Source organism: Myxine glutinosa, chromosome 2, assembly GCF_964187855.1.
Source record: "Myxine glutinosa chromosome 2, kmMyxGlut1.1, whole genome shotgun sequence".
Lineage (NCBI taxonomy): Eukaryota > Metazoa > Chordata > Myxini > Myxiniformes > Myxinidae > Myxine > Myxine glutinosa.
In genome coordinates this window covers 128708856-128736011 of record NC_136262.1, presented here as the reverse complement: position 1 = coordinate 128736011, position 27156 = coordinate 128708856, and the positions used below count along the sequence as shown (strand labels likewise).

Sequence of the window (27156 nt, the reverse complement as noted above, 5' to 3'; positions counted from 1 at the left end):
CCACGCCGCTTGCAAGGCGCGTTAGGCCCCAACGTGCGACCCGCACGCGTCTGTTTGGACGGTGCCGCGAACGAGGCCAGACCCGGGGTCGATGCACGGCCCCACGTCAACTTGCCGTCTCCACCGGGCCGGTACACGTCCCGGTAATTCCTCTCGCCAGACAGGCTTCGGATCGGAACGCCGCTTTTCCACGCAGCGCAAGGTCGATCCCACCTTGTGTCGGAGCGGGGCGAGGAAGAATAATCCTCGTCCTTTTTTCCTCGTGTCTTTTTCTCTTCCGTTTCCGGTCACTTCCGTTTCCGGCCACTCCCTCAGAAGGGCTCCTGACCCTCCAACCACAACAACTACACAACAACTTAATATACTACACACGGATAAGCAAAGACCTGAATGGTAATTCACATACATTCACATAAATATGTAACAATACACTTTTCATCATACACTTTTCATCATAAACTTTTCACCATACACTATTCATCATAAACTTTTCATTATTCACTTTTCATTATTCACTTTTCAGCATACACTTTTCATTATTCACTTGTCATCATACACTATTCATCATACACTTTTCATTATTCACTTTTCATCATACACTTTTCATCATACACTTTTCATTATACACTTTTCATTATACACTTTTTATAATTCACTTTTCATCATATGCTTTTCATAATTCACTTTTCATCATAAACTTTTCATTATACACTTTTCATTATACACTTTTCATAATTCACTTTTCATCATACACTTTTCATTATACACTTTTCATTATACACTTTTCATAATTCACTTTTCATCATATACTTTTCATTTTTCACTTTTCAGCATACACTTTTCACCATACACTTTTCATCATACACTTTTCATTATACACTTTTCATCATACACTTTTCATTATTCACTTGTCATCATACACTATTCATCATACACTTTTCATTATTCACTTGTCATCATACACTATTCATCATACACTTTTCATTATTCACTTTTCATCATACACTATTCATCATACACTATTCATCATACACTTTTCATTATTCACTATTCATCATACACTTTTCATTATACACTATTCATCATACACTTTTCATTATACACTATTCATCATACACTTTTCATTATACACTATTCATCATACACTTTTCATTATACACTATTCATCATACACTTTTCATTATACACTATTCATCATACACGTTTCATTATTCACTATTCATCATACACTTTTCATTATACACTATTCATCATACACTTTTCATTATACACTATTCATAATACACTTTTCATTATACACTATTCATCATACACTTTTCATTATACACTATTCATCATACACTTTTCATCACACACTTTTCATCATACACTTTTCATTATACACTATTCATCATACACTTTTCATCATACACTTTTCATCATACACTTTTCATCATACACTTTTCATTATACACTTTTCATCATACACTTTTCATTATACACTATTCATCATACACTTTTCATTATACACTATTCATCATACACTTTTCATCATACACTATTCATCATACACTTTTCATTATACACTATTCATCATACACTTTTCATCATACACTTTTCATCATACACTTTTCATTATACACTATTCATCATACACTTTTCATCATACACTTTTCATCATACACTTTTCATTATACACTATTCATCATACACTTTTCATCATACACTTTTCATCATACACTTTTCATTATTCACTTTTCATCATACACTATTCATCATACACTTTTCATCATACACTTTTCATTATTCACTTTTCATCATACACTTTTCATCATACACTTTTCATTATACACTTTTCATCATACACTTTTCATTATACACTTTTCATTATACACTTTTCATCATACACTTTTCATCATACACTTTTCATTATACACTTTTCATCATACACTTTTCATTATACACTTTTCATTATACACTTTTCATTATTCACTTTTCATCATACACTTTTCATTATACACTATTCATCATACACTTTTCATCATACACTTTTCATTATACACTATTCATCATACACTTTTCATCATACACTTTTCATCATACACTTTTCATTATACACTATTCATCATACACTTTTCATCATACACTTTTCATCATACACTTTTCATTATTCACTTTTCATCATACACTATTCATCATCCACTTTTCATCATACACTTTTCATTATTCACTTTTCATCATACACTTTTCATCATACACTATTCATCATACACTTTTCATTATACACTTTTCATTATTCACTTTTCATCATACACTTTTCATCATACACTTTTCATCATACACTTTTCATTATTCACTTTTCATCATACACTTTTCATCATACACTTTTCATTATACACTTTTCATTATACACTTTTCATTATTCACTTTTCATCATACACTTTTCATCATACACTTTTCATTATACACTTTTCATTATACACTTTTCATTATTCACTTTTCATCATACACTTTTCATTATACACTTTTCATTATACACTTTTCATCATACACTTTTCATCATACACTTTTCATCATACACTTTTCATCATACACTTTTCATCATACACTTTTCATCATACACTTTTCATCCTACACTTTTCATCATACACTTTTCATTATACACTTTTCATTATACACTTTTCATTATACACTTTTCATTATACACTTTTCATCATACACTTTTCATCATACACTTTTCATCATACACTTTTCATCATACACTTTTCATCATACACTTTTCATTATACACTTTTCAACATACACTTTTCATCATACACTTGTCATCATACACTTTTCATCATACACTTTTCGTCATACACTTTTCATCATACACTTTTCATCATACACTTTTCAACATACACTTTTCATCAGACACTTTTCATCATACACTTTTCATCATACACTTTTCATCATACACTTTTCATCATACACTTTTCAACATACACTTTTCATCATACACTTTTCATCATACACTTTTCATCATACACTTTTCATCATACACTTTTCATCATACACTTTTCATCATACACTTTTAATCATACACTTTTCATCATACACTTTTCATCATACACTTTTCATTATACACTTTTCATAATTCACTTTTCATCATATACTTTTCATTATTCACTTTTCATCATAAACTTTTCATCATACACTTTTCATCATACACTTTTCATTATACACTTTTCATTATACACTTTTCATTATACACTTTTCATAATTCACTTTTCATCATATACTTTTCATTATTCACTTTTCAGCATACACTTTTCACCATACACTTTTCATTATTCACTTGTCATCATACACTATTCATCATACACTTTTCATTATTCACTTTTCATCATACACTATTCATCATACACTTGTCATTATTCACTATTCATCATACACTTTTCATTATACACTATTCATCATACACTTTTCATTATACACTATTCATCATACACTTTTCATTATACACTATTCATCATACATTTTCATTATACACTATTCATCATACACTTTTCATCATACACTTTTCATTATACACTATTCATCATACACTTTTCATCATACACTTTTCATCATACACTTTTCATTATACACTATTCATCATACACTTTTCATCATACACTTTTCATCATACACTTTTCATCATACACTTTTCATCATACACTTTTCATTATACACTATTCATCATACACTTTTCATCATACACTTTTCATTATACACTATTCATCATACACTTTTCATTATACACTATTCATCATACACTTTTCATCATACACTTTTCATCATACACTTTTCATTATACACTATTCATCATACACTTTTCATCATACACTTTTCATCATACACTTTTCATTATACACTATTCATCATACACTTTTCATCATACACTTTTCATCATACACTTTTCATTATTCACTTTTCATCATTCACTTTTCATCATACACTTTTCATCATACACTTTTCAACATACACTTTTCATCATACACTTTTCATCATACACTTTTCATCATACACTTTTCATCATACACTTTTCATTATACACTTTTCATCATACACTTTTCATCATACACTTTTCATCATACACTTTTCATTATACACTTTTCATTATACACTTTTCATAATTCACTTTTCATCATATACTTTTCATTATTCACTTTTCATCATAAACTTTTCATCATACACTTTTCATCATACACTTTTCATTATACACTTTTCATCATTCACTTTTCATCATATACTTTTCATTATTCACTTTTCAGCATACACTTTTCACCATACACTTTTCATTATTCACTTGTCATCATACACTATTCATCATACACTTTTCATTATTCACTTTTCATCATACACTTTTCATTATACACTATTCATCATACACTTTTCATTATACACTATTCATCATACACTTTTCATTATACACTTTTCATTATACACTATTCATCATACACTTTTCATTATACACTTTTCATCATACACTTTTCATTATAGACTTTTCATTATACACTTTTCATTATACACTTTTCATTATTCACTTTTCATTATACACTTTTCATCATACACTTTTCATTATACACTTTTCATTACACACTTTTCATTATACACTTTTCATTATACACTTTTCATCATACACTTTTCATCATACACTTTTCATTATACACTTTTCATTATACACTTTTCATTATACACTTTTCATTATACACTTTTCATCATACACTTTTCATTATACACTTTTCATTATACACTTTTCATCATACACTTTTCATTATACACTTTTCATTATACACTTTTCATTATACACTTTTCATTATTCACTTTTCATCATACACTTTTCATCATACACTTTTCATCATAAACTTTTCATCATACACTTTTCATCATACACATTTCATCCTACACTTTTCATCATAAACTTTTCATCATACACTTTTCATCATACACTTTTCGTCATACACTTTTCATTATACACTTTTCATCATACACATTTCATCCTACACTTTTCATCATAAACTTTTCATCATACACTTTTCATCATACACATTTCATACTACACTTTTCATCATAAACTTTTCATCATACACTTTTCATCATACACATTTCATCCTACACTTTTCATCATAAACTTTTCATCATACACTTTTCATCATACACTTTTCATCATACACATTTCATCCTACACTTTTCATCATACACTTTTCATCATACACATTTCATCCTACACTTTTCATCATACACTTTTCATCATACACTTTTCATCATACACTTTTCGTCATACACTTTTCATTATACACTTTTCATCATATACTTTTCTTCTCTTATATTTAAGGCCTGGCCTCGATAAGGGCTACATAGTCCGTGCCTGGAGCCTCCAACATAAAAAATATAAATACCGATTTTTTTGTTGGCGACTTTTCGGGATCAATATCGATTTTTCCCATTGTCTTGGCCTCGGCCTATATAAGAGGCATGTGAGCAGGAGGAGCTCCAATCCAAGAAGAAGCATCATAATTCACACACGAAATCAATATTATTATCTTCTTACTCAATCACAAACTTAATCTACAACCTCAACTAAATTGGACTGTTTGTTGAAATGTGTTGGTGATTATGCAGTGTACATAGTGTAGCAGCATAGCAAACCTGTTGTGCATTTTGTGATACAAGCACCAAATTTGGCACAAATGTACATTAATATGTTGCGAACATTTTCAGATATTGGGCCACTTGAAATTCCGTAATTTTTTTTTTCAAATTTTTTCAAATTTCGTAATTTCAAATTTTTCGGGTGACACCGTCACAATTTCGGTCTTCGAGGCCGGCCGATATAGTGGGGCGGCTTAGCCCAAATATTCAAAAGAATTGTGCATTTTGTGATACAAGCACCAAATTTGGCACAAATGTACATTAATATGTTGCGAACATTGTGTGGTCAGCAATGAAGACGAGAGTCTGAATTACATGTATGCAAAAGACCTTGTGAACCAGTGAAGCAAATACACGGGTAAGCATGAATTAAATCTAGGGCATGATATAATTTCCATGATGTTTACCTCTACACTCAATGGTGGAAGGAGGTAATGTTTTGATCCCAGCTTGTCTGTATGTCTGTTTGTCTGTTAGTCCACAAAATTCCAGACAAAGCTTGTAGTAGTAGTAGTGGTAGTTGTAGTTGTAGTGGTAGTGGTGATAACAGAAATTGTTATATAGAACTGAACTTATATTATTATTATATGCAGAAAATAACTTCATTTCTATATGCCCTGCAGTGGACAGGTTAATTGGTTTATGCACTGAAGGGGTCACCCTGGTGTGCACTGCTGTGTTCTGCCTCACTGAGTTGTTCAGGTATGATGTACTCAGCACAAGCTTCCGGTCGGCCCGGAGGTGGGGGTGCGGGGCCTGTCACGGAACGTCAAAACAAACGGCCTGCCGGGGCCGCCCAAAAGTCGGGCGTGAGGGGCGCGTCCACTAATGGAACGCCTCTCGCTTCCCAGATCGAGGGCCACGTGGTCAGGAGAACCTCGTCCCTTCCGGTCACACTTTGCCTATCGGCCGGCCTCGAAGACCGAAATTGTGACGGTGTCACCCGAAAAATTTGAAATTACGAAATTTGAAAAAATTTGAAAAAAAAAATTACGGAATTTCAAGTGGCCCAATATCTGAAAATGTTCGCAACATATTAATGTACATTTGTGCCAAATTTGGTGCTTGTTTCACAAAATGCACAATTCTTTTGAATATTTGGGCTAAGCCGCCCCACTAACACGTTACGTGATGACGGAGATGAAATAACATTTTTCTGTTAAAATAATAAATTCGTTCTTCCCACCATGTTTCTTCCCCGGAAGCAGGTGCGAGTCTGAAAGTGAGGCCTGTGAGAAGGAAATCACCTTGCGACATCATCAAACGTATTGTTTGTTTGTGCGATCAGTCAATAACGCCGGCAGTAGTGACAGAAGCAATTCCCTAACTCTGACCACTAAAGGTATAATAACTTTTCATGTGCCATTTAAGTGTTTTTAATTCAAATTTCTGGCAGATATATTTACTGATGTTTCCAAACTTTCGATTTAAAAATAAAACTTTGTTATCCTGGAAAAAGCAAGCAACGCAAACATCTCAATGAAGCATTTCATTTTACTGTTTGTGAAGGTACAAAATTTGTCTTGGACATGACGACAGCATCTCCTGAGTTGTTGATATCGGAAAATGACACAGCAACAGAGTTCAACGTTATCTACCTGCCCAACTGTGATACCTCATGCAGGTATGTGAGCATGCCCAACTGTGATACCTCATGCAGGTATGTGAGCATACCCAACTGTGATACATCATGCAGGTATGTGACCATGCCCAAACTGCGATACCTCATGCAGGTATGTGAGCATGCACAACTGGGATACCTCATGCAGGTATGTGAGCATGCCCAAGTGGAATACCTCATGCAGGTATGTGAGCATGCCCAACTGTGATACGTCATGCAGGTATGTGAGCATACCCAACTGTGATACGTCATGCAGGTATGTGACCATGCCCAAACTGCGATACCTCATGCAGGTATGTGAGCATGCACAACTGGTATTCGTCATGCAGGTATGTGAGCATGCCCAAGTGGAATACCTCATGCAGGTATGTGAGCATGCCCAACTGTGATACGTCATGCAGGTATGTGAGCATGCCCAACTGTGATACGTCATGCAGGTATGTGAGCATGCCCAACTGTGATACGTCATGCAGGTATGTGAGCATGCCCAACTGTGATACCTCATGCATGTATGTGAGCATGCCCAACTGGGATACGTCATGCAGGTATTCGAGCATGCCCAACTGGAATACCTCATGCAGGTATGTGAGCATGCCCAACTGGGATATGTCATGCAGGCATGTGAGCATGCCCAACTGTGATATGTCATGCAGGTATGTGAGCATGCACAACTGGATACCTCATGCAGGTATGTGAGCATGCCCAACCGGTATTCGTCATGCAGGTATGTGAGCGTGCCCAACTGGAATACCTCATGCAGGTATGTGAGCATGCTCAACTGTGATACGTCATGCAGGTATGTGAGCATGCCCAACTGTGATATGTCATGCAGGTATGTGAGCATGCCCAACTGGAATACCTCATGCAGGTATGTGAGCATGCCCGACTGGGATACGTCATGCAGGTATGTGAGCATGCCCAACTGGAAAACCTTTTTTTTTTTTTTTTTTTTTTCTATACTGAATCGAGGCTCGTGAAAGAGCTGACAACCGCGAGGGAAAGACAAAGACAGTACATGGGGACCGCGAGGGAAAGACAGTACATGGGGATCGCGAGGGAAAGACAAAAACAGCACATGGGGACCGCGAGGGAAAGACAAAGACAGCACATAGGGACCGCGAGGGAAAGACAAAGACAGTACATGGGGACCGCGAGGGAAAGACAAAAACAGCACATGGGGACCGCGAGGGAAAGACAGTACATGGGGACCACGAGGGAAAGACAAAAACAGCACATGGGGACCGCGAGGGAAAGACAAAAACAGCACATGGGGACCGCGAGGGAAAGACAAAGACAGTACATGGGGACCGCGAGGGAAAGACAGTACATGGGGACCGCGAGGGAAAGACAGTACATGGGGACCGCGAGGGAAAGACAAAAACAGCACATGGGGACCGCGAGGGAAAGACAAAGACAGTACATGGGGACCACGAGGGAAAGACAAAGACAGCACATGGGGACCGCGAGGGAAAGACAAAGACAGCACATAGGGACCGCGAGGGAAAGACAAAGACAGTACATGGGGACCGCGAGGGAAAGACAAAAACAGCACATGGGGACCGCGAGGGAAAGACAAAAACAGCACATGGGGACCGCGAGGGAAAGACAGTACATGGGGACCGCGAGGGAAAGACAAAAACAGCACATGGGGACCGCGAGGGAAAGACAAAAACAGCACATGGGGACCGCGAGGGAAAGACAAAGACAGTACATGGGGACCGCGAGGGAAAGACAGTACATGTGAGCATGCCCAACTGTGATACCATGCAGGTATGTGAGCATGCCCAAACTGTGATATCATGCAGGTATGTGAGCATACCCAAACTGTGATGCCTCATGCAGGTATGTGAGCATGCTCAACTGGGATACCTCATGCAGGTATGTGACCAGAGGGTAAACGTTGCAGTTACCACATGACCAGTGAGTAAGATCTATAGTTGTTTTGCTCATTTTTGGCCACAGGGCACGGGGCGAAAGACAAAAACAGCACATGGGGACCATGAGGGAAAGACAAAGACAGCACATAGGGACCGCGAGGGAAAGACAAAGACAGTACATGGGGACCGCGAGGGAAAGACAAAGACAGTACATGGGGACCGCGAGGGAAAGACAGTACATGGGGACCGCGAGGGAAAGACAAAAACAGCACATGGGGACCGCGAGGGAAAGACAAAGACAGTACATGGGGACCGCGAGGGAAAGACAGTACATGGGAACCGCGAGGGAAAGACAGTACATGGGGACCGCGAGGGAAAGACAAAAACAGCACATGGGGACCGCGAGGGAAAGACAAAGACAGTACATGGGGACCACGAGGGAAAGACAAAGACAGCACATGGGGACCGCGAGGGAAAGACAAAGGCAGCACATAGGGACCGCGAGGGAAAGACAAAGACAGTACATGGGGACCGCGAGGGAAAGACAAAAACAGCACATGGGGACCGCGAGGGAAAGACAAAGACAGTACATGGGGACCGCGAGGGAAAGACAAAGACAGTACATGGGGACCGCGAGGGAAAGACAAAAACAGCACATGGGGACCTCGAGGGAAAGACAGTACATGGGGACCGCGAGGGAAAGACAAAAACAGCACATGGGGACCGCGAGGGAAAGACAAAGACAGTACATGGGGACCGCGAGGGAAAGACAGTACATGGGGACCGCGAGGGAAAGACAAAGACCTCATGCAGGTATGTGAGCATACCCGACTGGGATACGTCATGCAGGTATGTGAGCATGCCCGACTGGGATATGTCATGCAGGTATGTGAGCATGCCCAACTGGAATACCTCATGCAGGTATGTGAGCATACCCGACTGGGATACGTCATGCAGGTATGTGAGCATGCCCAACTGGGATATGTCATGCAGGTATGTGAGCATACCCGACTGGGATACGTCATGCAGGTATGTGAGCATGCCCAACTGGGATGTCATGCAGGCATGTGAGCATGCGCAACTGTGATACGCCATGCAGGTATGTGAGCATGCCCAACTGGGATACGTCATGCAGGTATGTGAGCATACCCAACTGTGATACGTCATGCAGGTATGTGAGCATGCCCAAACTGCGATACCTCATACAGGTATGTGAGCATGCCCAACTGTGATACCATGCAGGTATGTGAGCATGCCCAACTGTGATACCATGCAGGTATGTGAGCATGCCCAAACTGTGATATCATGCAGGTATGTGAGCATACCCAAACTGTGATGCCTCATGCAGGTATGTGAGCATGCTCAACTGGGATACCTCATGCAGGTATGTGACCAGAGGGTAAACGTTGCAGTTACCACATGACCAGTGAGTAAGATCTATAGTTGTTTTGCTCATTTTTGGCCACAGGGCACGGGGCGTTACACTCACTTGTGTGTCTCTGTCTGTCTGTCTGTCTGTCAGTCAGTCGATGCCATAACGTTTTTACCATTTGATCTTTTGTCATCAAATTTTCAACAAACCTTTTTATGACAATATGGGGAACACAAATATATAAAATATACAAATATATATATATATATTTAGCTGCTTTTTAAAAATCAAGTTTTAAGTACAAAGTGAACGCGAAAGGGCTTCGCAATTTTGGATGCTTTCAAGTTTTTGTTTTTTCTTGGTTTTAGTTAGCACTTGGTTATTACAGTTACCATAGTGGTATAAAATCAAGTCAAATAACTAATGTTGTTGTAAAATTGGTTATCAAATATGAAATATTGTATAATAATTAGTAAAGATTCTTTTTATTGCTTACAAATTGTCATGTTAAACCAATTACGAAATTAATTGTTTATAAAATATTTTCTTTGATGTAATAATTTGTTTTATAATAATTTGTTTTCTTCTATCAATATCAGATGGTTGCAGGTCTTGGCTGAGGTTCTGCCTCCCAAAGGCCACCACTATTGGGAAGTTGATGTGCGCAGAGCCACATCTTATCGGCTGGGCCTCGTAGGCTGCTCCTTCCCCTGCACTGTGTCTCTGGGGGAGGATGATGATTCCTGGTGTTTATCTTGTACAGATAACTTTTCCAGGTATGTAGTTGAACTATTCCGGGTGAGGAGTTTCTGCTCCATGCTGACGAGGGCCTACAAGCCTGAAACACGTGTCAGTGTATGTGCCCCCTCCTGGGTGGACTGGTCTAGAACATTGAGAATTAAATAATCTTCCTGGTATTGGCTGCAGTACAATCCTACTGTAGGGGACTCACGCCTAATAGGCAGGGCCCGTGCAACTGTTTAGCCAAAAATAATTTTATATCAATAAATATATACATATACTGTATGTATATATATATATATATATATATATATATATATATATATATAGTTGTAGATATATATATATATATATATATATATATATATATTGTTGCGGAACCCGACGTCCGCCTCGGTTCCCGTTATCGAGGGGGGATTAAGCCCCTCGTCTGTTACTGGCCGACGTGGTCCCGGGGGTATGACGCCACGCCCGGTCGGCGCTGGGTAGGGTTTTAGGTCCACAAGTCCTATGACCTAAATACCAGCGCTTCCCGGTACGCGAAGGAACACCCCCCGCTCACGGCCGCAGCGTAATGGATGTTGCGCCGAGTGAAGTGAACCGCGGCGTGAGCCGTTTACCAAGACTAGACCCGATTCCTTAAACGTTGGCCAAAATCGTGCCACAGGTGTCCAATGAGGGAAATCACAAAGATGACACGGATGTGAAGAAGAGGAAGACGAAGGCAAAAAGGGTTTGAAAATGCTACTCTATTTATTCCTACTATTTACAGGACCAAAATAACCAAGGAAGAAGGAAAGATAATAAAATAAAGACAGAAGGAATCAAGGAGACACAGTGCAATTTCTAGCTTAACTATACAAGCTTAACTTATTCCCAGGGACAAGACACACAGAACAAAGTCACATACACAAAAGGATGGAAAGGCAGGGATGGTTTGGGACAGCAGAGGAGGGTCCAGGCAGATGGAAGGCGTCGAGGTCCGGCTCCAAGCGCGCGCTCCGATCCACGCTTTGGGGTCGTGGCGAAAACCCGGCAAACACAGCCTCGCGGCTCACCGACCGGCAATAGGGCCTAGAGGGTATCGGCCTATTGCTGCAATACAGGCACCCCCTCACGTCTCTCTCTCTCAGTCTTGCTAGATCACGCCTCTCGTTCATGCCTTCTCACCGACCTTGTACCTACTTTGTCCAACTCTCATGAACCTTCAAGCAACTCCCTTCACAAAACTCTCACTTCAGAACTCCCTCTGCAGAACTGCTCGTGGGGCTCCCTCACTCATCTCTCCCTTGCGCGATCTTCGCACGCATATCTCATCCTCAAGCGCGGGTGTGACACGCCCTCGTCGGTTTCGGTACCGCCCTCCCCCCGTGCTCTGTGACCTTATATGGCAATGCCACGGGCTTGCCTCCTTATTTGGACATGGCGCCGAACGGCGCGCCCCTCGTGGCGAGCTACGGGCTTGTTCCCTTATTTGGGCATGGGGCTGAACAGCCCTGACCCTCGTGGCGCGCCCTGGGCTTGCCTCTTCCCGGAGACCCCGCCCCTCCTGTTCAAACAGAGCACGGAGCACATATTCACTATTTGCAGCGAAATGAGAGGGCGCGCACCCCACGCTTGTGAAGCTGCTTTACCCAGAGAGGGAGTTTGGGCTGGGAAATATAATTATTGAAGGGGAGCTATTCTTATTTGATTCGGTGCAATGGAGTATTAATTAATGGAAGACAAAGCCTTAACCTACATAGAATAAGGAAATAAACTACCAACAAGGAGGAAATCTATGATTGGCTAACGTGATTGTATATGACCTAACTAAGGGACGCCCTTTTGACCTTTATACACAACTGGAGGAAGGAGGGTGATATTTTACCATTTACTACACAATCAAAAAAACACAATTCTCATATCCACAACAATATGTATACATACACTAACGGTCAAAAGTTTTAGAACACCTCAATTTTCCAAATTTTTATTGAAATTTATGCAGTTTAATGTCCAGTGAATAACCTGAAATGGTAACAATGGTAAGCAGTATACTGTTCGAGGTTTTTAAAAAAGTTTAGGTTTGCAAAAACGGGGAAATAATGTATATTGCACAGTTATATTGTTAAAAAAAAGGCCTTCTTCAGGGAACAAGTAAAGGGTTAACAACTTACAGCTGTTCTGCAGCAATGTAAGTAAATTAAGCCTTGAAAGTTGATGCAAACAATTCCTACAGGTGTCCCAACCTCTGCTGATTACTTGATTACAAACCCCCTGTCTGTATAAAAGCAGTATTGGAACAGACTGTTATTATACCTTCTGAAGCATTATTTGGACAATATTGCACTGCAGGAAGGAGTATATTGGAAACTGGAGGAAACTCTGACAGGAAGAGGTCTGGCAGACCCAAAGCCACAACAGAATCAGAAGACAAGTTTCTCAGAGTCAACAGCTTGCGTGATAGGCGGCTCACAGGACAACAGCTTCAAGAACAGCTTATCTCTGGTCGAAGTAAACAAGTCTCAGTTTCAACTGTGAAGAGAAGACTTCGTGCTGCAGGTTTGACAGGTCGAGTGGCAGTAAGAAAGCCATTGCTAAGATGGCAAAATAAGAAAAAGAGGCTTGCCTGGGCCATGAAGCACCACCAGTGGAATACTGAAGACTGGAAGAAGGTCTTATGGACCGATGAATCAAAATTTGAAATCTTTGGTTTATCACGCAGGGTTTTTGTATGCCGTCAAGTAGGCGAAAGGATGGTTCCTCAGTGTGTGACACCAACTGTCAAACATGGAGGAGGAAGCGTGATGGTCTGGGGTTCTTTTGCTGGATCCAGAGTCGGCGACTTGCACAGAGTGACTGGCACCCTGAACCAAAAGGGCTACCACAGCATTTTGCAGTGCCATGCAATGCCCTCTGGTATACGCCTAGTTGGTCAGGGGTTCATCCTACAGCAAGATAATGACCCTAAACACACCTCCAGGCTATGTCAAAACAGCCTTCGAGGAAAAGAACAAGACGGTAGACTTCAAATCATGGAATGGCCAGCACAGTCTCCAGACTTAAACCCCATCGAGCTGGTTTGGAATGAACTGGACAGAAGTGTGAAAGCAAAGCAACCTACAAGTGCAACACATTTGTGGGAACTTCTGCAACAGTGTTGGGAAGAACTTCCCAAACATTATTTGATTTCCATTGTAGAAAGAATTCCACGAGTGTGTTCGGCGGTTATATCTGCAAAAGATGGCTACTTTGATGAGTCAAAAATTTAAATAAAATTTTGTTAAACAAAATGATTCTATGATTTCTTTTTTTATCTCCAATTGTTTATTTGTTCTATGCTTAATTCCAGAGTACATTGAGACATTAAACTGGGTAAATTTCAATAAAAGCTGGAAAAATTGAGGTGTTCTAAAACTTTTGACCAGTAGTGTATATATATGTATGTATGTATGTATGTATGTTTGTATGTGTATATATATATGTATATATATATATATATATATATATATATATATATATATATACATATATATATATATATACATATATATATATATATAATAATAATAATAATGCATTTATTTTATATAGCGCTTTTCAGGAAGCCCAAAGACGCTTTGACAGAGTGCAAAACATAACGCATAGCAAAACATAAAGACAATTGCAAAAAAAGAAGAATCAATAGGGAAATATTCAAAGCACAAAGGAGGGAGAAGGAGAGGAGATAGTCAGGGGTTAGATGCTGTGGGTTAAATGTTGAATGCAGTGTTGAACAGGTGGGTCTTGAGTGATGTTTTGAATGTGGTGAGTGAGGAGGAGTCTCTGATGGTGTGAGGTAGCGAGTTCCAGAGGGTGGGAGCAGCGATGGAGAAGGCCCTGTCCCCCCAGGATCTAAATTTGGTCCGGATGGGGGGGGTCAGGAGGTTGGTACCAGCAGAGCGGAGGTTGCGGGTGGGAGTGTGTCTGGAGAGGAGGTCAGCCAGGTAGGATGGGGCCAGGTTATGGAGGGCTTTGTAGGTCAAGAGGAGGATTTTGTACTGGATTCTCTGGGAGATGGGGAGCCAGTGAAGCTTGTAAAGGACGGGGGTGATGTGGTCACGGGTCCGGGAATGGGTGAGTAGACGGGCAGCGGAGTTCTGAATGTATTGGAGTTTATTGGTGATTGTTGAGGGTGAACCATAAAGGAGGCTATTGCAGTAGTCCAGACGGGAAGTGATGAAGGCGTGGATGAGGGTTTCTGCAGCCACAGAGGAGAGGGATGGACGGAGACGGGCGATGTTTTTCAGGTGGAAGAAGGCTGTCTTTGTGATCTGTTTAGTGTATTTGTCGAAGGAGAGGGTTTGGTCAAAGATGATGCCAAGATTCCGGATGTGAGGGGAGGTGGACACTGGGAAACCGTCGATGTTGAGGGCAAAGTTATGGGTGGACTTGGTGAGCGTTTTTGGGCCAATGATGATTATTTCAGATTTATCACAGTTAAGTTTGAGGAAGTTGATTTGAAGCCAGGATTTTATTTCAGTGATGCAGTTTGTCAGGATAGAGTGGGTGGCGGTGGAGATGGACTTGGTGGAGATGAAAAGCTGGATGTCATCGGCGAAGCAGTGGAATTGGAGACCATGACGGCGGATTAAGTGACCGAGGGGGGACAGGTAAAGGATAAAGAGGAGGGGGCCAAGAACTGAACCTTGGGGGACACCTTGGGGGAGGGGAGCAGTGGGGGATTTGCAGTTATTGATGGAGATGAACTGACGTCTGTCAGAGAGGTATGATTTAATCCAAGAGAGGGCAGTGCCGGTAATGTTAAAGGTGGTTTCAAGTCGGGTGAGGAGGATGGTGTGATCGATGGTGTCAAAGGCAGCGCTGAGGTCGAGGAGGATGAGAATGTTGAGGTTGCCAGCATCAGAGGAGAGGAGAAGGTCGTTGGTGATTTTGAGGAGAGCAGTTTCAGTACTGTGGTTGGACCGGAATCCGGATTGGAATGTTTCATACAGGTTATTGGCAGAGAGGTGATGCTTGAGTTGAGTGGCTACAGCGCGTTCCAAAACCTTTGACAGAAAGGGTAGGTTGGAGATGGGTCTGAAGTTATTTAGGGTGTCAGGGTTTAGTCCAGGTTTTTTCAGAATGGGGGTAACAGCAGCAATTTTGAGGGATGGTGGGACGATGCCTGTAGACAGGGAGGAGTTTATTGTTGCAATGATAAGTGGAGAAAGAGCAGGAAGGGAGGCCTTGACAAAGCTGGAGGGGATGGGGTCAAGAGTGCAGGTGGCAGTTTTCATTCCGATGAGGAGTTCAGAGAGGTCAGTAGGGGAGACTGGGGAGAATTGAGACAGGGGATGGCAGGATAAGGGGGGGCAGGTGGTTTGAGGGGGAGCGGGTGCGGCGGTGGTCAAGCTGTTGTAGATGTTTTCAATTTTGCGTTGGAAGAATGAAAGGAAGGAGATGCAGTTGTCTATTGTGAATGACTGGGTGGTGGTGTTCAGGGGGCTGAGGAGTTTGTTTATTGTAGAGAAGAGTGCTTTTGGGTTTCCGGAGCCAGAGTGGATAATTTGAGAGTAGTAGGCGGAGCGGGCGCGGGAGAGGGCATCTTTATAGTGTTGTATGTGGTCCTTGTAGGCCTGGGAGTGAACTGTGAGACCTGTTTTATTGCGGAGTCTTTCAAGTTGGCGAGCACGAGTTTTCATTAGGCGGAGCTCAGGGGTAAACCAGGGAGCAGAATGGGTGAAAGAAACTGTTTTGGTTTTTATAGGCGCAAGCTGGTCAAGGCAGGAGGAGAGAGTGTGGTTGTAGTAGTCAGTGAGGTCGGAAGGGGTGTGGAGGTCAATGAAGGGAGAAGTGGACATTTTTTCAGAGAGGGTCGATGAGAATGAGGCAGGTGAAAAAGCGTTTAGCTTACGGAAGTTGATAGTGCGATAATGCCTTGGTGCTGGGGTGGGGATGTTGATGGTCAGAGTGATGGCTAGGTGGTCAGAGAGAGTGAGGTCGGAGCCAGAGAGATGGTGCAAAATTAGTCCAGTAGAGCAGACAAGGTCCAAAATGTGACCACGGTTATGGGTAGGAAAGTTGACATGTTGAGTGAGGTTAAAGCAGGTGAGTAAATCAGTGAAGTCAGTGGTTAGCGTGGAGTCAGTGGAGTCCATGTGGATATTGAAATCACCAAGGAGGAGGATTGAGGGGGAGAGGGAACATAGCTGGGTCAGAAAGTAGGAGAAGTCAGACAGGAATGATGGGTGTGGTTTGGGAGGGCGGTAGACAACAGCCATGACTGACTGTGTGTGACCAGAGAGTATATATATATACATACATATATATATATACATACATATATATATATATATATATATACATATATATATATATATATATATACATACATATATATATATATATATATATACATATATATATATATATATATATACATATATATATATATATATATATATATATATATATATATATATATATATATATATATATATATATATATATATATATATATATATATATATATATATATATATATATATATATATATATATATATATATATATATATATATATATATATATATATATATATATATATATATTGTAACGGTTTTGAGAAGTGTAACGGTTTTTTGAGAAGTGTAACAATTTTGGAGGAAGTGTAACGAATGTAAAAAGTATGGTTTTGTTATGTGTAACATCCTCGTAATGTAAATAATGGTCGCAGCCGTCCTCCTAGTTAATTCCATGAAACTTACACGCAGGCCACGATATATCTTTTTAAATAGTTTATTTCCTTATTCTATGTAGGTTAAATATGTGTTTCCCACTAGATTGACTTTGCATTGTATCAAACAAAATAAGCGTAGGCCCTTCCAATTTCCCAAATCATCTCCGCTCTCCAAAGTTCCTTTCAAAAGGGTGCGAGTTGTGTTCAATCCCGCAAGCCGCCATTGCCCATGTGCTAATCTCGGAGAAGAAAGGCGTGTCTCCACCTCGTCATAGAGGGGAGGAGTGAGCCAGAGGGTCGCATGGCCAATCAGCACCGCGGTGAGCGAACCGGTAGGCGTGCCCTCGCAGCCGGCGGCTTGATTCCGCCCCGAGTTATAAAAGCGACTGTAAGGGACTGCTTCACCAGATGACCTGGGAGATGAGCGAAGAGGCGACACCAAGAGGAGCGGTGAGATGCGAAACGCTCCAAGCCAAAGAGGAGAGGTACTCGGAAAGGAAACCAGCTTTGGAGAGACGCGCTGAAAGGAGGGAGACGGCTCCACCAGAAGGAGAGGAGCAGGTGTGCCCGAGCCAGCGCGTGACGTCTACAGCATCGGCAGCGGATACGCGACGAAGGGTTTTCCCGCCAAAAACCGCGAGGAATTGAGAGCTGCTGCCTCCGACCTTGCCTCCCTCTCCAGCAATCCACCTCAAGCCTACCTGCCTGCAATATCCCCCGTGTAAGTGTGAACGTCGTCTGTCCTACTCGTTGTCTTGGGATTAAGTAAATTGAATAGAATAAGCTAACGATGCACTGTGTGACTGCTTTTTCCATCCATTGCTTGTAAATAATTTTGGTCACTCTTTCTTTTTGCTTGTGTGTGTATAATAAATCTGTTCTTCCTCCGTACTCTGTCTTCTTCTCTTTTCCTTCTCTTTCGGTCGCTTTAGAGGTTTCCCGATTGAATATCTGCGGTGCGATCTGGTCAACGTCGGGTGGAATCGGGTTCTAATCGGGGAGTAACTGTTCGGACGCGGTAATACCAACCGCTCGGTAAAATAACATCAAAACCGCGTCTGTAACAATTGGTTGTCAGGAGTTGGATTCGGACCTGGGACTAAATTTGTTAGGCCCAAATTTTGGAACACCAATTGTGTTATCAGTAACAATTGGTGTCTGGGAGTGGGATTCGAGGCCCGAACCAAATTTTTAAAACGTCTAGAAAAAAAATTGGTCAAAATTACGAGCTGCCGAAATTTTGTTGTTTTATAAAACCCGAATTTTGAGATCGCGCCATGGACAATCAAGGCGATCGGATGACGGTGGGGGAGATAGACGGGTTAGGGGTAACCCAGGACTTCGGGGAAGAAAAGGAAGAGGAGAGCAATGAGGTGGTTGAGGGTGTATCAGGTGCACAAAATGGCGGCCTCGCGCACATGGTTATTGTGGCGCCAAATTTAGCCACGCCCGTGACCGTAGCAGCGCCGCCGATGGATTGGGGCATTTTTATGATCCAAATGAAGGCCCTTATGGATGCTCAGAGTGAGCAAATTAAGGCTCAGAGTGAGCAAATGGGGAACCGGATGGATGCTCAGGGTGAGCGATTAGAGGGCCAAATGGGGGTAATGGGAAACCAAATGGGGGTAATGGGGAACCGGATGGATGCTCAGGGTGAGCAATTGTGGGTAATGAGGGACGAAGTGAGGGGTACCGGTAAGGCGTTAGACAATGGGATAAAAGAGGTAAAGAGTGGGTTAACGGGGGTAGAAAACAGAATGGCCGCTCAAGAGAATCAAATGGAAGGGATGAAAAAGGGGTTAGAGGGGTTAGAAAACAGGATGGAAGGCAAATTGCGGGAGATAGGGGAGCAATCCGCCCGATAAATTAAACAAATGGGAGAGCAGATAGAGGAGGTAAAAATCGGGGTAGAAACCAAATTGGATGCTCAGAGGGATGAATTGGGACAGATGAGGGTGGCATCTACAAAGAAGATGGAGGAGATGAAAGAGGAGATACGACGAGGTGTGAGTGAGGAGGTTTCGGGGCTACGCGAGGAGGTAAAGCGAGGTGAGAAGCGTATGGAGAAAGAGGTGAGGAATAATACGGCTAGGTTACAGGGGGGCATAGAGGACCTGACGGAGGAGGTGGAACAGCTGACAGAGGGACAGACGGAGTTAGTGGAGCAGGTTCAAAAGAACACTGCGGTACTAGGAGGGTTAAAGGCGACACAAAAAGAAATTAAAAACGAATTAATAGCGACACAGAGGTAATGTCAGATGGTACGTGAGGAACTGACAATGAGGGTGGACGAGGTGACAGAGATAATGGAGACAAAGGACCGGCAGGTGAGGATGCACATAGAGACGGTCACGGTAGCCTTAGAGGACGAACTGGAGGAGACGCACCGGGGAATAAAAGAGGTGAAGCGAAAATTAGAGGAAGTGGAAGAAGAGGTGAGTGAAATTAAGAAGGGACGGACAGAAACTAAAAGAGAAATCCAGGAGGAGGTGATGGAATATGTGCAAGGTCGGTGCTCAACTCATAATGTGATGCTCACTAACCAAATAAAGAGTTTGCAGGTGGCAAAGGAGGTGCGGAGACGAGGTACGGAGGTGAGTAGCAATGTATATGATGTGAGGAAAGCTTCAGTCGGCTTGGGGGTTGATTTAGACCCGGGTGTTCGTGAAAGGCCGTTGGTGAAGTGTGCGACAGGTCTGGTGTGCGAAAAAAGAGGTGTGCGAGAATGTCCGACCATGGGGTGTGTGAGGAAAAAGTGCACGCCGAGGAGTGAGTGTGCCGTCAAGAGTGAGTTGGTCGAAGCGCGTGTGCGAGGGGGTACATGGAAGCGCGGTGTGGTGAGTGTTACAGAGGAAGTAACGAGAGAGTGTACACCTGTGGTGAGTGTTACAGAGGATGTAACGAGAAAATGCACACCTGTGGTGAGGGTTACAGAGGATGTAACGGGAGAGTGTGCGCGAGAAAGGTGTGTAACGGACGGGTGCATGAGGAAAGAGTGTGCTGTCGAGAGTAAGGGTGAGTGCGTTGTCAAGAGTGGAGGTGAGAGTAGTGAGAGCGGCACGGAGCGTGAGTTAGATGTGACAGGTGAGCGAGGATGTACACCTGGAATGGAAGGATGCACACCTGGAATGGTAGAGCGTGAGTGGGAATGCACGCTGGAATTGGTAGTGAGGCACGTGGTTGGGTGTGCGAGTGAGAGCACACCTGTGATGGTCACAGAGGAGGTGACCGAGGAAGGGGCGCGAAGAGGTGTGTTGGTGAGGTGTGCGAGCGACGAATGTGTGCCAAGGTGTTCGGTGGTCAGGTGTGTGACCAAGTCTGTGAGTGGAATGAGTGTACCTGGGTGTGTAAGGAAAGGTACGAGGAGCATGGGAACGGCTGGAGGTATGAGCAAGAAAGGGGTAGCGTATGCATGTAAGCATGCAGGTGAAGCATCGACGGTAACCGTGTTGGAGGTTAGAACCACTTATAGCCGAATCGGGCCCTCGGTGCGCGTCGGGCAGCTTCGCGTGCCGCGAGGACCAGCGGGGATCCGAACCACGGCGGTTTCGAAAGAACCGCCGTACGCGATCCACGCTGTGCCTCGCTTGGAACGGCCGCGTCCGGGCTCCACTAGGCGGAGCGGGCAGCCCGATAGGAAGGGTCGTCATGGCGACCACTTTCTATTGAGACATGCCGGCAGGTCGAGATCGGGACATTGGATGGCTCCACGCCGAGGTGGTGCATGGGATCTCGGCCCGGGTAAGCCCCCGTCCCTGCCCCGAATGCGGGACGTATCCAGCCGCTGGCACAAAACGACCCGCGTTCATTGCTCGGCTGTACGAAGCCGGGCTGTAGACGTGAATTGGCGCACCGAGAGGATGTAATAAGTAGACGGGTGATGAGGATAGTGTTTTGGCCCCGAAATTAGAAAAAGGCAAAATTTTATGATTGGCAGTAATGATTGGCAGATGATGGGTAGAATTGGCAGTAAATGGAAAATTTTTGAATTGGCTGAAATTTGGTGTGCCAAATTGATAGTGGGAACGCCCCCATGTGGTGGGATGGCAACTCTGTCATCCCTCACAGAGTGGGGCAAATGCGCAATAGATTATGGGGTTGATGGCAGTGAAAACTAGCCCGGGTGGGTTAGGATATATCGTGTGTAGGGATCTAGCGAAGATGACATTAGGTAACGTTAAGTTTAGTTAGTGACTGATACCTGTAGTGGGGACGCAGGTAGTTTAGTGTGGATGATAATGACGTGGGAGCGCAATAGTTAAAGGGGCGACTGGGAAGCGCAAGTTTCAGAGGGGAGTAGTTAGCTGAGATGATGCCGTGTGTTTGAAGATTGAACAGGTGAGATTGAACAGGTGAGATTGAACAGGTGTGTGGAGCAGTGTATGAGGGAGTGATGGTGATTGTGTATTGTGATGACCAAATGGTCCAGGAAGAAAGGAGGGTGCAGGTGGCACCAGGTGTGAGGGCACAGGTGTGCAACAACAGGTGTATGTGGCTGTGTGGAATAAATGGAGTATTGGAATGGATTGTCGTGGAGTGAGTATGGTGGAAATTGTGGAGTGCAGTGGATGGTGCGAAGGTGTGAATGGGGGAAGAGTGGACCCCCATCAGGGATACCCAGGGCGGGTAGTGTAAGTGTTAGGTAGAGGGTACAGGTAAATTGTGGTTGGATATTGGCATCTGTGGTGCGGGTGAAAGAATGGTCTTTGGATGGGTGCATTAGTGTTGTGGGAATGGCTGGGCGTGTAGCCTGTTAGTGTGTGTAGTTGGTTTGGGCACTCCACCACTGTGAGGATGTCGGCCAGGTGAGGCCGCAGGTGGGCTCTGGGAGCCGGTAGTAGTTGTTGTGGATGGGGCCCGAGGATCCGGAGGATGGACCTGGGTAGCCCAGTGCCAGAGGGCACCAAGGGGTGACAGAACCAGGAGGGGTCTTCCCCAGTTAGTTAGGTTAGGGTGAGGAGCTAGGTAAGCTCGGGTGGCAACTGCAGTGGTGGAGGTGTGCAGGTGGGTAGACCTGCTGGGAGAGCTACACGTCGCAGCCCAGAAATTGTGCGAGGGCACCGGGAGATGAATCGGGGGAGTGAGACCCCAAATTGAGAAGCACCACAGTTTGGTCAATGGGAATTGGTTTTTAGAACCCATAGTGTAAGTTGGCCAATGGATTGGCAGGGAGAGACCCCGGGTAGTGTAAAGTGTGTTAAAGTCATTTAGAGGATAGTTAGGAAGAAGGATCTCCTCGCACCATCTGCATCCACTCACCTGAGGTGACAGGTACTCCACACCATGCCATGTTTTGATTATTTTTTATGATGCAAATGTTTGGATTGTGAGACGCATCATGACGTGGGTGTGACATTGTGCGTAATTCCATCTCTCCCTCCTTATGAGGATTGATGACGAATTGGGTGATGGCAAATTTTGGATAGTGGGATTGTGGAGACGAATTTGGTATAGGAGAAATATGGGGAAGACGTGACAGTAGTGACGAATTTGTAAATGGGTAGATTTTGTAAATATGGGGTAAGGGCAAGGGTAGTGTAGGTGACAGGGGGGTGACGTACGGTAGGGACGAGCTTTCTCACTTCGCCCTCCGTACGCATTTCGCCTTGCATTGCCTTATTGATGTGTACCCTTGTGACCTTACCCCTCGCTCAATTGTCTATTTTGTCTCCCACATGACCTGTGCGCCATTGGGTGCCAAGGGGAGCGTGCGTGAGGTGGCCATTGTGCGCACGAGATTCCCAGAACCAGCATGCATTGCGTTGATGTACCACTTTATGGACCGCTGTTCTGCGGCCAAGTACCACTTGATGGACCCCAGGTTCTGGGGCAGGGCACCTCTGTTGGAGACCGGCCATAGTGGCCAGGGAATCTTGCTTGCGGACCTCGGTAAGGTGGCACCTATGCCAAACAGGTGGACCACCCTTAGTTGGCCCCTGAGGCCCTAAATAAAAACGAACACAAGTTGTGTTTTTTTTATATTTCCAAGTAGGCCGCATGAAGCCAGAAGACGTCGGGAAGAACATCGGCCCAGCAGAGAAAGAGAAGACCACCACCAGTTGTTTTGTTGTGTTTATTAAGAACCATGGTGACTGTGCACCGAGTGGTGCTTTTTGGTGCTTTGTGGTGCTTTTGGTGCTTTGTGGTGCTTGTGGTGCTTTGGGTGCTTTGGTGGTATTGGTACTGGTGCATCGATGCAATGCGTGCTGTCTCCTCCCTCCCAACAGGAATTTCTTTTTCTTGTTCCCTAAAAAGAAAAAAAAACAAAAAAAAAAACACAGGTCCTGGGTTGCGTTCTAAATAAGAAATCACGTCATTGTAAATAATGCTCCCCACCGTAAATGTATAGTTTGAGAATAATTCCGTAATTCGGTTAGCTGTGGGCTTGAGTCTGTTAGACAGGGTGCAATGCAATAGGGGGACATACTTATTTGTGTTTTAAGATTGTCACACTCAGGGTCAGGTTAATTGTAGAGGGAATTACACCTACGTGTCACACTAAGTTAAAGTTTTGTAGGCCCGAGTACAGGGCCTGAAGAAAGGAGGGTGCAGTGTAACGGTTTTGAGAAGTGTAACGGTTTTTTGAGAAGTGTAACAATTTTGGAGGAAGTGTAACGAATGTAAAAAGTATGGTTTTGTTATGTGTAACATCCTCGTAATGTAAATAATGGTCGCAGCCGTCCTCCTAGTTAATTCCATGAAACTTACACGTAGGCCACGATATATCTTTTTAAATAGTGTATTTCCTTATTCTATGTAGGCTAAATATGTGTTTCCCACTAGATTGACTTTGCATTGTATCAAACAAAATAAGCGTAGGCCCTTGCAATTTCCCCAAATCATCTCCGCTCTCCAAAGTTCCTTTCAAAAGGGTGCGAGTTGTGTTCAATCCCGCAAGCCGCCATTGCCCATGTGCTAATCTCGGAGAAGAAAGGCGTGTCTCCACCTTGTCATAGAGGGGAGGAGTGAGCCAGAGGGTCGCATGGCCAATCAGCACCGCGGTGAGCGACCCGGTAGGCGTGCCCTCGCAGCCGGCGGCTTGATTCCGCCCCGAGGTATAAAAGCGACTGTAAGGGACTGCTTCACCAGATGACCTGGGAGATGAGCGAAGAGGCGGCACCAAGAGGAGCGGTGAGATGCGAAACGCTCCAAGCCAAAGAGGAGAGGTACTCGGAAAGGAAACCAGCTTTGGAGAGACGCGCTGAAAGGAGGGAGACGGCTCCACCAGAAGGAGAGGAGCAGGTGTGCCCGAGCCAGCGCGTGACGTCTACAGCATCGGCAGCGGATACGCGACGAAGGGTTTTCCCGCCAAAAACCACGAGGAATTGAGAGCTGCTGCCTCCGACCTTGCCTCCCTCTCCAGCAATCCACCTCAAGCCCTACCTGCCTGCAATATCCCCCGAGTAAGTGTGAACGTCGTCTGTCCTACTCGTTGTCTTGGGATTAAGTAAAATGAATAGTGTAAGTTAACGATTCGCTGTGTGACTGCTTCTTCCATCCATTGCTTGTGTGTGTATAATAAATCTGTTCTTCCTCCGTACTCTGTCTTCTTCTCTTTTCATTCTCTTTCGGTCGCTTTAGAGGTTTCCCGATTGAATATCTGCGGTGCGATCTGGTCAACGTCGGGTGGAATCGGGTTCTAATCAGGGGGTAACTGTTCGGACGCGGTAATACCAACCGCTCGGTAAAATAACATCTAAAACCGCGTCTGCAACAATATATATATATACAGTCATGTGAAAAAGTAAGTACACCCCATGTAAAGTTTTGACTTTTTCAACATATTTCAACATACAGCTATTTGATCTTTATTTCAACAATATTGATAGATAAAGGTGCTATAATATAACAAATATCATGAAACATTTACATTTTGTAGTCCATTGTATAATTTAAATAAACATAAAATGCAAATTTCGCATGTGGAAAAAGTAAGTACACCCTTGGCTCTAATCGATGGTATTGCCCCCTTTGGCAGAAACAACCTCAAGTAGGCGTTTCTTATAACTGTCTACCAGTCTCTGACATCGACTGGGAGAAATATTTGCCCACTCCTCCATGCAGAATTATTTCAGCTGTGCGATGTTTGAGGGGTTTCTTGCATGCACAGCTCGTTTCAAATCCCCCCACAACATCTCGATGGGATTTAGATCCGGGCTTTGACTTGGCCATTCCAGAACCCTCCATTTCTTTCTTTTCAGCCATTCCTTGGTGGATTTACTGGTATGTTTAGGGTCATTGTCATGTTGCAAGGTCCACCTTCGGTTGAGCTTCAACTTTCCGACAGATGGCCTCACATTATCCTCAAGCACCCTCTGGTAAAATGAAGAATTCATGGTGGATTATATTATGGTGAGCTGCCCAGGCCGTGATGCAGCAAAGCTGCCCCAAACCACAATATTTCCACCACCATGCTTTACAGTTGGTATCAGGTTCTTGTGGTGAAATGCTGTCTTTGGTTTTTGCCAAACATGTCTTCTGGTACTGTGGCCAAATAGCTCTACCTTTGACTCATCTGTCCAGAGCACATTGTTCCAGAAGTGGCGGGCTTTGCCTCGGTGATCATTGGCAAACTTTAGTCTTGCCCTGATGTTCTTTCTGGACAGCAAAGGTTTCCTCCTGGCACACCTCCAATGTAGATCAAATTTGTTCAGCCTCTTTCTCATGGTAGACTCGTGTACTTTGACATCAACAGTGGCAAGAGCTACCTGTAGGTCCCATGATGACATTCTGGGGGTTCTCAGAGACTTCTTTCAGCATCTTGCGGTCTGCTCTCGGGCTGAACTTACTGGGGCGGCCTGACCTGAACAAGTTGGCAGTTCTTTGGAATCTTCTCCACTTGTATATGATCTTCCGGACAGTCGAATGATTGATTTCAAATTGTTTGGAGATCTTTTTAAATCCCTTCCCAGACTCGTAGGCATCTATAACCTTTTTTCTGAAGGCCTCAGAGAGCTCTTTTGATATAGGCATGGTGACACCACACACTTCAACAACAAAGAGCAAACCAAACTAAATGTCTGAGGTTTAAATAAGACAGGTTCCTCCAAGATCCTCTCTAACGATGTTCTAATCATTTGCACCTGAGCTGGTGCACCTGATTCTAATTTTCGGATTTGAAGTAGTGATAAATGTAGGGGTGTACTTACTTTTTCCACATGCGAAATTTGCATTTATGTTTATTTAAA

General features: G+C 43.2%; 1 protein-coding gene across 1 annotated transcript in view; it reads left to right on the top strand.

Annotated features, from left to right (window-relative positions):
- LOC137421273 (fibronectin type III and SPRY domain-containing protein 2) overlaps positions 1-27156 on the top strand; it is a 204794-nt gene that overhangs the window by 86370 nt on the left and 91268 nt on the right. The window contains exons 11-13 of the mRNA XM_068107170.2: positions 6864-6997; positions 7165-7279; positions 11125-11301. Coding sequence (XP_067963271.2) covers positions 6864-6997; positions 7165-7279; positions 11125-11301 — 426 coding nt within the window. The remainder of the gene's footprint in view (positions 1-6863; positions 6998-7164; positions 7280-11124; positions 11302-27156) is intronic.